The following is a 13544-nucleotide window of genomic DNA, read 5'->3' on the forward strand; positions in this document are numbered from 1 at the left end:
GCCATTCGTTGCAACAAAAGCATTCCGTTTCGATTGGCATTAGATTTCACAATCGACAGCTATACCATCATCTTCCGGACATTCTGGGCAAGGGTTGGGGATTAACTGGCCCACCATTGTCAGCTACTGTTCTAGCCTCTACTAGTTCGGTCAGTTCATTCTCTATGTATTCTGGTTCGAACAAGTAAGTTCTATCCCTGGAAAAATTTCTTTGTCTCTCAAGCAAGTAAACGTTGGCGGTCTGGTGAATATCAATGGCGAAATAGGTAACTTGCTTCCTAGCTAGCGAATACTACTTTTTGTTTACTGTGACGTATACACCTCCTCTTCCTGAAAGAACGCGCAGATTAATGCAATTGTGAACAAAACTGACCGTTAAACACAAAGAACCCGTTAATTTGAAATTACAAATATATCGCGAAACAACATTGTCATGTTATTTGAGTTAAACAACACCACTAGTGTTTTGTAGTAGTGGGATGCACAGTTTCCATTCATGATTTTGGACGATTCTAAGAATGCTAATTACAGCTGGGGACAGAGCTGTGTCCATTCCCGACCAACATTTGGTGAGTGATCTTTTTTTATAAATGTGATTTTTAGACAAATTAACCCTTTAATGAGTGATTTAACAGTACTGACTGGCATTGGCAATGATTTGGATATCTTTTTATATCCTTTTCCATCTTTATAAAGGTCCAATTACCTTGTTACGCAGGTCTTTTGACAGTTCTTTTCTGCTCCCCATGGCTCAGTATCTAGTCTGCTCAGTGCGTCCATGCATTTACTATTTGTACACAGACACTAATTGCAATTTAAAAAGCCAGAGGTGTGGGAAATTCACCTTTAATAGTCATTTTCATCTGTGTGTGTCACCTTGTGTGTCTGTAACAAGGCCAAACATTCAAGGGTATGTGAACTTTTGATCAGGGCCATTTGGGTGATTTCTGTTATCATTGTGATTAAAAAAGGTGCCAAACAACTATGTGATAATAAATGGCTTATGATCACTATCCTTAAATAAAAGACTGCATGATCAGTCATAATTTCCAAAAATAATTTTCACAATTTCTGCCAGGGTATACAAACTTATGAGCACAACTGTAGGTCTGGAAATAATTAAACAGTGACACAAGATGTTAACCAAAATATATTCAAGTTACAGTTAAGTAATGAATATGGGCTTAAAGTGCAGTCTCTCAGCTTTAATTTGAGAGTATTCACATCCAGATTGGAGAAAGGTTTAAGGAATTACAACTCTTTAATATATACCCCCCTTTTTTTCAAGAGACCAAAAGTAATGGGACAATTGACTCAAAAGCTGTTTCATGGACAGGTGTGGGCTATTCCTTCTTTATTTCTTCATCAATTAAGCCGGTAAAGTTTCTGGAGTTGATTCCAGGTGTGGCATTCGCCTTTGGAAGCTGTTGCTGTGAACCCACAACATGCAGTCAAAGGAGCTCTCAATGCAAGTATAAACAGGCCATCCTTAGGCTGCAAAAAAAAATATCCATCAGAGAGATAGCAGGAACATTAGGAGTAGCCAAATCAACAGGTTGGTAAATTCTGAGAAAAAAAGAACACTGGTGAGCTGTGCAACAAAAAAAGGCCTGGATGTCCAAGAAAACATTGGTGGATGATCATAGGATCCTTTCCATGGTAAAGAAAAACCCCTTCACAACATCCAGCCAAGTGAAGAATACTCTTCAGGAGGTAGGCATATCATTATCAAAGTCTACCATGAAGAGAAGACTTCACGAGAGCAAATACAGAGGGTTCACCAAAAGGTGCAAACCACTCATAAAGAATAGGAAGACCAGATTAGACTTTGCCAAAAAACATCTAAAAAAGCCAGCCCCATTCTGGAACAGTATTCTTTGGACAGATGAAACTAAGATCAACCTGTATCAGAATGATGTGAAGAAAAGGTATAATGAAGGCGTTGAACAGCTCATGATCCCAAGCATACCACATCATCTGTAAAACACGGGGGAGGCAGTGTGATGGCATTAGCATGCATGGCTTCCAATGGCACTGGGTCACTACTGTGTACTGATGATGTGACAAAAGACAGAAGCAGACAGATTAATTCTGAAGTTTATAGAGATATTTTGTCTGCTTGGGTTCAGACAAATTCAGCAAAGTTGAATGGACGGCGCTTCACTTTACAGATGGACAATGATCCAAAACATACTGCGAAAGCAACCCAGGTTTTTTAAGGCAAAGAAGTGTAATAATCTGCAATGGCAGAGTCAATCACCTGTTCTCAACCCGATCAAGCATTAATTTCACTTGCTGAAGACAAAACATAAGGCTGAAAGACCCACGAAGAAACAACTGAAGATAGCTGCAATAAAGCCTGGCAAAGCATCAAAAGGAGTAAAACTAGCATTTGGTGATGTCCATGTGTTCCAGACTTCAAGCAGTCATTGCCTGCAAAGGATTCTCAACAAAGTCTTAAAAATGAACGTTTTATATGTATGTGTTAATTTGTCCAATTACATTTTAGCCCCTGAAATAAGGGCACTGTGTATGAAAAGGGTTGCAATTCCTAAATGTTTCATACAATATTTATGTTCTTCCAGGATAACTTTGTACATGGCTTGATTCATGCGTCCTTCACAAAGACAAATATGCCCGATTCCAGCCTTGCTGAAGCATCCCCAGATCATCACCGATCCTCCACCAAATTACATAGTGGGTGCGAGACAATGGCTTGTAGGCCTCTCCAGGTCTCCTTCTAACCATTAGACGACCAGTTGTTGGGTAAAGCAAATAATTTGACTAGTTAGAGATGATGACATTACATTCCTCTACGGTCCAATTCTTATGGCTTTTGCAAACTTCAGTCTGGCATGACTTCAGCCCTGCCCCTAGGAGCTTGTTTTAAACCGTCCTCGCGGACGGCTGCTGTTTGCCATTCTTTTTGTAGGTCACTTGATGTCATCCTACGGTTGTAGAGTGACATTCGAATGATTTGACGTTCATCTCGGTCAGTGGACAGTCATTTTCCCCCTCTGCCATTCTTGTAGCTTTGTTGTCCCCAATGTCAGTTGCTTGACCTTGTTCTTATGAACAACCGTCTTTGAGATTTTCAGGATGGAAGCAACCTGACACTCACTGTATCCCTCTGCCAGTAAAGCCAGAATTTAACCCTTCTTTTCCTCACTCAAATCTTTTCTTTTCAACTCTTTTGTCATGCTGAATAGTTATTTCTTTATTCAAATTACCTTGGAGTCATGCAGTCACAACATCCAGCTGGTTCTATTGCAAGAGGATAGTGATGACCACAGCAGTGGTTTTTGTACTTTTTCTTGTTAAATTAGATTTGGTTCAGGTAATCACCTAATCAGTACCTCATTAAGTAAAATTAGTTGTGCTTGTGTTGGAATTTTACACTTGAATGGAATGGATGCTATTTATGTAGAGATGCTGATTTAAGAAAAATTAGGAGTGGTCTCTTAATTATTTGCAGAGCTATATAAGGAACACACATTTTTATTTCTGTTCAATATAAAACAGTCTGAAACAATACCTATGTCAGTTCCTAAGAGTGATCATGAAGAAAGGTTTTTACTGTGTGGTTTATTCGGGTTTTGTCTTGGCCTCCATTCGTTCATTAACATGCCCTGTCTTCGTTTGGCGTCTGTTGTAGTTCCGCTGCTGTGGAGTGACCAACCACACGGACTGGTTTGAAGTGTATAACACCAGCCGTGTGCCGGACTCCTGCTGCCTTGAGTACAGTGATAACTGTGGACTCGAGAACCCGGGGACCTGGTGGACTGCGGTGAGATGCCCGTACACACAAAAATAATTCTATCCTTGAGGGAAACCGAAAATTTTATTTTCCTATTGTCCATAATCCTAACTTTAACCAAACCTTAGACTCAATAACTAATCATTCATGCCTAAACATAAATGCCTTCCCCTAACCCTTAGGACCAGAATAGCAGACACAGATTAAGCCTAGCGCTGTACTAAAACAATCTCTCAAATCCTTTGTGTTCAGGACTAGGCTTAATGTGTCCGCAAAACAGAACCCTAATTTTAACACCTAAAACGAATCCCAATTCCAATACTAAACCCATGTGTTTTATCCTAAACCTAGCCCCTAAAAGAGGAATAGCCTGTTTCCTTGTGGGGAACTAAAAAGCCTTCCAGAGACTGAATTTGTTATTTTCTTTTTGGTACCAACATTTAATTTTTAGTTGAAATACCCTTCCTCTTGTGAGACACTAGTTAAACTCAGGGAAGATCTAATACAATCCATCAACAGGCTTTTGCTAAAACCCCACCCACGCTTAGGGATTCAATATTATGCTGTGGAAAAGTAGTTTTTGCAATGGCCTTACACCAAGGGTTATGCAAATCTTTGCCTCAAGGTGTGCATTGGCGCTACATATCTTTATTTTGCCCCTGGTTGTTAATTAGTATATCATTATATTATTTATAATTTAATACCATTATTTGCAAGAAAATTCACTAATCTGGTGTCCCCGGTCTGAATCCCTGATTATAGGAGTGAACATCGCTGTAGACTATAAGAAATATGACAGTCTGGCTAATAAATGCAAGACCAGTCCTTCTGCTGTCTGGCATTTGTCTATGCCATTTTTCCTCAATTATTACAACAACCACTTTAGCTCCTTTGAGGGTGTATAACTTATTCACTTTCATGGAGAATATATACAGTGGGTATGGAAAAGAATCACCCCCTTTAAAATAATTACATTTTCTTGCTTTGCAGCCTGAAATGAAAACGGACAAAAAAAAATGTGTTTTATTCAGCTGTATTTACAACTTATAACATCCAAATGAAAGATATAATACCAACTTGTTATGGAAAAAATATTTACACATTAAAAAACAGAATCACTGAGTTGGAAAAAGAATCACCCCCCTCCTAAAAATGACTTGTAAACCCTACCATGTGTAGTTAATCACCTTCTCAATAGCACACAAAGCCAATTGACTTTCAACTGTGATCAGCTGTGGTCATTTTGATTAGCTCAGCATGAAACAAGCTTTTTCTGAAGCATTTCAGTCCTTGGTAGTGCAACTGAAGAAAACAATCAACTATGGGTGGCAAGGCATTGTCAAAAGATCTCCGGGATAAAGTTGTGGACAGGCACAAAGGCTTTATCAGTGCCTAGAAGCACAGTGAAGTCTATTATTAAGAAGTGGAAGGTATTTGGTACAACACAGACCATCCCTGGGTCTGGACGTCGCTCCAAACTGGATGAAAGAGCCAGGAGGAAACTGGTCAGAGAGGCTACCAAGAGGCCTACAGCTGCTCTGAAGCAGTTGAAGGAATTCATGACAAAGAGTGGTCATTGTGTGCATGTGACAACAATATCACAAATTCTCCAACAAATGTGACTTGTATGGTTGCAAGAAAAAAGCCACTCCTCAAGAAAGGCCACATGCAGTCACGACTGAGCTTTGCCAAAACACACCTTGAAGATTCTAAGGCCACGTGGAAAAATGTGTTATGGTCAGATGAGACTAAAATGTATTTATTTGGCCTCAACGCCAAACGATATGTCTGGCGAAAATCCAATACAGCTCACCATCCAAATAACACCATTCCTACAGTAAAGCATGGAGGTGGTAATATCATGTTATGGGGTTGTTTCTCTGCAGCAGGGACAGGAGCACTTGTCAGGAAAGAAGGAAAAATGGATGGGGCAAAATACTGTCAAATTCTTGAGGAAAATCTGCTGTTCTCTGCCAGAAAGTTGTCAATGGGAAGAAGATTTACCTTCCAACATGACAATGAATCAAAGCACACAGCAAAACTGACCACACAGTGGTTGAAGGAGAAAAAGGTGAATGTCCTCGCATGGCCTAGTCAGAGCCCATACTTAAACCCCATTGAAAATCTGTGGAATGACTTGAAGACAGCAGTCCACAAACGGTCACCATCAAATTTTGTGGTCAAATATTGCAACATCTAGATGTGCAAAGTTAGTAGAGACATATCCCAACAGACTAAGGGCTGTAATTAAAGCAAAAGTTGGTTCAACAAAATACTGACACAAAGGGGTGATCCATTTTCCAACTCAGTGATTATGTTATGTTTATTTTTTTCTGAAAAGTTTGTGTTATATCTTTCACTTGGGTGTTATAAATTGCACTGAGTAAATACAGCTGAATGAAACAAAAACTGTGTCTGTCTTCATTTCAGGCTGCAAAGCAACAAAATGTGATTATTTTAAAGGGGGGTGATTCTTTTCTATACCCACTGTATTATATTATTAATATTTTTTCCATTTTCCATTGGCACTCTGTGTCACATGAAGAGTTGAAAATGGACTTTTCAGGTTTTGCTAAAGTCTTTTAGCAGCAGAGGGAGAGGAAACAGCAGGTTGGAGAAACTTTGGTTGAAATCCCCTAAGTATATATCCTGTTTGTGCATGAAAAATTCAGCCTGCTCACTTGTCTAAACGTTGTCCCGGCTCAGAGCGTTGGTACCATCTGTAAGTTACTCTCGTCCTTCTGCCTATAGAGCAGCAAGGAAGGAGGAGATAGGGATGGCAGATATTCCAGGGAAAATTGGTTAAAAAGAGAAGAGGGAGGGAAAAATCGGCAAAGGGACCCACTTAGCGAAGGAAGCTCTGTTACGTGACCAGGAAATCATTTGCTGAGTAAAATGTGTGTAAGGGTTTTGTCACTGTGTGTTAGGCTACTAAAACTTTCACCAGTTTAAGGAAACACATTAAACAATTTTTCTGTCTCTCTAAACTTGAAATATTTGTTAAACATTGACTTTGAGATAAATTATTGTAAAAGAGGGAGCAAGTTTGATTATAGTCCACAAATGAACCCAGATGTATTTTAATTGGTAATATTTAATCAAATCAAATACATCTGGGTACATTTGTAAACAGTAGATACCATTATTTTGTTTGTTTATCTTGTTAGATATACAAAGGCCATTTTAGTGGTCGTGCTAGCTGTTCCATTCGAATAAATGTGTCATCTCCATCTTCTGTAACCCCTTGCTGATTAACCCCACTTATTTGTGTCTTCTAAATGTGATTTTAAACATGCACACTGTTAACCTAATACCTAACCTTAAATTAAGGCCAAAAAGCAATTTTCTCTTTCCAACAGTGCTTTTATGGGTGTGGAATTAGACGTTGTGGCCATAGAAGTTAGTGATGACCATTGTCTCTCTGCAATGGACGTGTTGCTAAGCAACCTCCTTCTCCCTCTGTGGCTATAGCTGGTGTGAGAAACGTGCTACTAAACCACAAAGAGAAATGTGCTAATAAACTACAAAAATAACTAATTACAGCCTTCTGTCCCCCAAACCGTTTTTGCTAGATTAATGATAATGTTGTTAGATGAATCAAGGAAAGTGAACTTAAAAACATGAAGTTGCACGTTATAATGTGCAACTGTTGTTGGTAAGTAATGCAAATGCTGGCCTCCGATATGGCTTACTGCACTCCGGTCTCATGATCAAGCCATTGAAATTGCCAAGCACCACCACAAACACTTAAAGAGATTGTAAAGTCTTATTAGCATATTTACCAGCATGCTTTTCAAGTGAATGTGAGAAATTGCAACCCATGACTGTGTTCGCAAGAGAGAAACTTTTTGCATTGAATAACTTCTACATTTAAGTCATTTGGAAGAAGTCCTTATCCAAAAATGACTTATAGGAGTGAGGGCATACATTTTTATTCTGTACTTTCCCCTTGTAGGAATCAAACACACAACCCTGGCATCTTTTGTGAGTGTCATGCTCTTACCACATTAATCAAATACATTTATTTTATAAAGCCCTTTTTACATCATCAGTTGTCAAAAAGTTATTTTACAGATACCCAGCCTGAAATCCCAAAGTGCAAGCAACAAGAGTTCGTTCACAGTGGCTAGCAAAAAAGGTTTGACCCTACAAGTGTCAAAACCTATTGAAACCTAGAGAAGAACCAGACTAGGCGGGACCCCTTGTCCTCTTCTGGCTGTGCCAGGTGAAGATTAAAAGAAGACATTACCTTTTGGGCCACGTCAGTGTTTTTGATCAGATCACAAGCAAATCAATAAATGCATGTGGGCTGTGTCTGGAGTCCTTAAACAGAATCCAAGTCAGCTGTATAACCAGGTGAGGTTAGGGTTGCCATGCATTCTGTAGAATACAAAATCGTTCCATATTTCAGCAGAAAGGATTAACAATCCGTTTTCAAAGTGATCGTTTCCATACATCTCCATTTTAGTAAGTAAACTAGTAACTAATTTTGTAGCAGGTATTTTAAATTATATAAGGTATATTAAAATATATAAAAAAAAATATTTGAGACTGAATCAAATTCATTTCTGATTCAACTTTGTCAAAATACATTATATTAAGAAATAACATTACGTTTTCATTGTATATTATAATTGTTATTATTAAAATACATTTTAGGACAATCAGTAAATTATTGTTATACATTTTTTGGTCTTACAATAATTGGTATCGGCATTGAAAAATCATAATCGCTGTAGAGATGGGTATTTAAACCTGGTTTCCATCTTGGGGGAAACCTTTTTGCATGGAGCTGGGAGTGGAACTACACCTTGCCCCCACACAGCTGACAATTATTTGGGAGGTGATACAGGATTATGGGAGACAGGGTTTTGCCTTTTCACATCACAGAGGGTATTGCACCATTCCCACATGTTGTTGGAAGATGGATTTTAATATTTCTGCATTTATCTTCAATAAACGAATGACATTTTAACCCTTTGAGACAATTAGATTAGTTAATCCATGTTGACACATATTGTTTTCTGACATTTGGAAAATAATGTTAAAATTCTTAAAAAGTCTTTAAAGTTTTAAAGCACTTAATGCCACAAATGTGGGTTCATCTGATGTATTTTGTATAATGTACAGTAAAATATGTGTGTCCATTTGCATGTGTCCACAGCCATGCTACGAGAGGGTGAAGGACTGGTTACAAGAGAACCTTGTGGCACTGTGGATCTTTGCCTTGTGCACTGCACTCACACAGGTAACAACACCATTAGTAGTGATTCATAATGATTCTGATCGACAGGAAACCATGTGTTTGCATTTTTCGTCCTTGCTATACAGACCCCATTACAACTGTAGACTACATTGGAGTAGAAATAGTCTATAGGGCTATTGTTGACTATAAGAAAGAATTTAATCAAGTGAACAAGGTAGTATTCAGTGGGAAACTGTAGAGAGGATTTACAGTGGCTCTGGAAAGTATTGGACTTTTCCACATTTTATGTTACAACATGAGATCAAAATTGATTTAATTTTGAGTTTCTGCCACTGATCTACAGGAAATAAATCTTAAATAATCAGCAAATTTGTACACATATACAAATCCAAATATAAAACAGTATTTAACAATTTTGCTTTTCAGCCTATTATCACTTTAACATAGCTAGATTAATGTCTAGACAAGATCTAGAAAAACATATCTACACTGACCTCCAGTAGGTTGGACTACTGTAATGGCCTTTTATTCAAGTCCTGCGGCTGCTCTAGTTCAGGGGTAAACTTTTTCACTCCTCCAAAGACAAATGTTTAAAATATTGTGACACACATTCAGTAGATCATATTAAGATGAACTAATAAAAGAACCCTTATCAACTATACATATTAATGACCTGTTCTGTCAGGTATGTGTATTAATTGGAAAGTGAAGTCTGAGCAACTTATTTAATGAGATCAGAGGGCCAGCTTTTTGGAACACAACAGCTGCATCCTGGTTTAGATAGTCAAAATGGCAACTCGGAGATCATCCTCACACATCACGTCTCAATGTGAATTGTTTTAAATCTTTGTTGCCAGGAATGGTTGTCGTATCCAGTAATATTGTGGTGGAGTTGTCTCATTTGGGAAGTAGTTCAGAATGTGATCCAGAATGCTTTCCATCATGTTATTGAGATCCACTTCATTGTCCTCCGCAAATTCTTCCAGCTCAGGAAACATTTTAGCTTGCACAACCCATCTCTCCAACTTTTTTGTAAATGCATCGATTTTATCAGACAATGACAATAGGCCTATATTTGTATTTGTGCCTAGTTGTGATGAGTTAAGTACATACAGTTTGTTGAATATACACAAGATTTACCAACCATTTGGGATCTGTCAGGTGGGCCAGCAAGTTGGGACTCAGGGTGACGAACAGCGAACAGTCTTGTCTTCCTGGGACATGATTTAATGGAGTTTACTATTTTAATAGCACGTAGATCTGGCACCTTTCGGCAGATTCTTTTTTGATTTATTGACATGAAAGGGATTCTTGGTTTGGAAATGTCTTTTCCATTTCACTGTCTTTAAACTTTCCTGTGCAAGAACCTCTGAGCAAAGAACGCATTGCAGATGATGCACATCAAGGTCTGTTTTGAACATTGATAGACTTTCACCGTTTATCCTAGAATTTCTATGCGTTTTATTGTCCAGCCTATCAACAGGCTGGCAAATGATGATTAGCTAGAAAGTCGTTTTTCTAAATTAACGGTTTTGCAAATTAAATGTTCTCTTGTTCTAAATTGGTTTGTCATCATTAAATAGCCTGGATGACACCAAACAAAACAAAAAACGTATCGGATGATTGCAATTCAAGCTGACCCATTTGACCTAGCTCCATTGCCAGGCTAGTTAATTAGAGGTTTGCTTAAGAAAACCAGGCATTTAAATATTACAGTCCTATCTACCATCACTGTAACGTTTCTTTTAACTTGAGCAGCTCTGCATAGACATAGTTCGTTTGGGATGAGTGAAGTTTAATCTTTGAATACATTTATTAAAACGGTCGTTATACAGTGGGGCAAAAAAGTATTTAGTCAGCCACCAATTGTGCAAGTTCTCCCACTCAAAAAGATGAGAGAGGCCTGTAATTTTAAATTATTCAAGTATTTGGTCAATAACAAAAGTTCATCTCAATTCTTTGTTATATACCCATTGTTGGCAATGACATAGGTCAAACGTTTTCTGTAAGTCTTCACAAGGTTTTCACACACTGTTGCTGGTATTTTTGCCCATTCCTCCATGCAGATCTCCTCTAGATCAGTGATGTTTTGGGGCTGTCGCTAGGGCAACATGGACTTTCAACTCCCTCCAAAGATTTTCTATGGGGTTGAGATCTGGTGACTGGCTAGGCCACTCCAGGATCTTGAAATGCTTCTTACGATGCCACTCCTTTGTTACCCGGGCAATGTGTTTGGGATCATTGTCATCCTGAAAGACCCAGCCACGTTTCAATGCCCTTGCTGATGGAAGGAGTTTTTCACTCAAAATCTCACGATACATGGCCCCATTCATTCTTTCCTTTACACATATCAGTCGTCCTGGTCCCTTTGCAGAAAAACAGCCGCAAAGCATGATGTTTCCACCCCCATGCTTCACAGTAGGTATGGTGTTCTTTGGATGCAACTCAGCATTCTTTCTCCTCCAAACACGCAAGTTGAGTTTTTACCAAAAAGTTCTATTTTGGTTTCATCTGACCATTTGACATTCTTCCAATCCTCTTCTGGACCATCCTAATGCTCTCTAGCAAACCTCAGACGGGCCTGGACATGTACTGGCTTAAGCAGGGGGACACGTCTGGCACTGCAGGATTTGAGTCCCTGGCGGCGTAGTGTGTAACTGATTGTAGCCTTTGTTACTTTGGTCCCAGCTCTCAGCAGGTCATTCACTAGGTCCCCCTATGTGGGTCTGGGATTTTTGCTCACCGTTCTTGTGATCATTTTGACCCCACAGGGTGAGATCTTGCGTGGAGCCCCAGGTTGAAGGAGATTATCAGTGGTCTTGTATGTCTTCCATTTTCTTATAATTGCTCCCACAGTTGATTTCTTCACACCAAGCTGCTTAACTATTGCAGATTCAGTCTTCCCAGCCTGGTGCAAGTCTACAATTTTGTTTCTGTTGTCCTTTGACAGCTCTTTGGTCTTGGCCATAGTGGAGTTTGGAGTGTGACTGTTTGAGGTTGTGGACAGGTGTCTTTTATACTGATAAAGAAGAAGTTACAGGTCTGTGAGAGCCTTGCTTGTTTTTAGGTGACCAAATACTTATTTTACAGAGGAATTTACCAATTAATTCATTATAAATCCTACAATGTGATTTTCTGGATTTTATTTTCTCATTTTGTCTCTCATAGTTGAAGTGTACCTATGATGAAAATTACAGGCCTCTCTCATCTTTTTAAGTGGGAGAACTTGCACAATTGGTGGCTGACTAAATACTTTTTTGCCCCTGTGTACATATCCCATTTAGCAGACTAATATTATAAATTATAGGTAATTAATTACCATTATTATTAACGTTAAAATATTCTGAAGATCACTCGCCCGTTCAGGTTACAGGTTAAGCTACTGGTTAAGGAATGGCCAATTAAAACGTGGTCAAACAACATTTTCTACACAATGAAAAACTGGCAAGAATGGTACTAGTCAGGGAGGCCACCTACAGGCATATGGTCTCCCACAGTTGAACTTGGAGAAACTGGCCCTTATTCATGAAACGTGCATCCAATCAAATTTGACCTAAATTTGATCGTACGATCATTTCACCGACAGTATTCATCAATATTATCTTTGTCATATCCTTACGATCAAACTCACGTCTGGTCGGAGACCGTGTAAACCAACGTAAAAAAAAAAGATAATGCCTGATTCGCAATAAGACCATCATTATCACGAAAAACAACAACCACAATAATTATAATAATAGTTCATATAAAATAAGATGACGAGGAATATAACACATAGAAACGTACCAGAATATAAAATGTGGTATCACTACCGTATTAATATATATATTTTTTTTAATTTTATTCAGCATTTTCTGTTCTCTTATTTCTGTTGTTCCTGCATTTGTAAGGTTTGAATTGCCTTTATGTATGTAATGCGCTAGATAAATAAACTGTCTTTCCCCTGCTTTTCCTAAGTCATTTTGGCCTACTCTGTAGTATCAATGTCCTGGGAGATCATAAATGGTTATTAAAATTTCAGTGGCTGGCATCTTGATTAGCTAACAGGTCTTAAATTGACTAGACAGGATAAATAAAACAGTGGTTCTGGGTAGAGCAGGTACCCTAACAATGTCAGAGCTTGCTCTTCTGAAAGACTTCTAAAAGACTCTGGGCTGTCACATGAGTGTGTACTGCAATTGTGCTGATTTTGTCATGGAGAATGACAAATAGTTAATTAGCTGTTTCAGGCTATAATTTATGCGGAAAGCTGTGAATTCATAGGTTGATGATCGCCATGCCCACATAAATTATGGTCATATGTTAATGTGTCATGTAAATAAGGACAGGTGCAGCACGTTCTTGACATGATGACATCTACACTCATTTCAAAGAGGTGTGACAGTTCCGTAAATCACACTTGGAGATAATCATAACTCTCCCCACGTTCGAATCTGAGATTTTTCTGAGAAGGTTTCATGAATGAGGGCCACTGTGCATATTGCAACAATAGCCTGAGTGCTTCACAAGAGTGGCATTCATGGAAGAGTGCAAAAAGAGAAAAACATCTAGAGTTTGCTATTAGTGTGAGCCTGGGATCTA

The 13544-nt window shown here is 38.6% G+C and overlaps 1 protein-coding gene across 2 annotated transcripts in view; it reads left to right on the forward strand.

The window, feature by feature from the left end:
* The window catches only part of tspan4a (tetraspanin 4a), a 138136-nt gene that overhangs the window by 122537 nt on the left and 2055 nt on the right, over nt 1–13544 (forward strand). For both annotated transcript variants that reach the window (XM_010897090.5, XM_010897089.5), the window contains 2 exons: nt 3656–3787; nt 8922–9005. In XM_010897090.5, the coding sequence (XP_010895392.1) occupies nt 3656–3787; nt 8922–9005 (216 nt within the window). The remainder of the gene's footprint in view (nt 1–3655; nt 3788–8921; nt 9006–13544) is intronic.

The sequence above is a fragment of the Esox lucius genome, chromosome 2 (genome assembly GCF_011004845.1).
Source record: "Esox lucius isolate fEsoLuc1 chromosome 2, fEsoLuc1.pri, whole genome shotgun sequence".
Classification (NCBI taxonomy): Eukaryota; Metazoa; Chordata; class Actinopteri; order Esociformes; family Esocidae; genus Esox; species Esox lucius.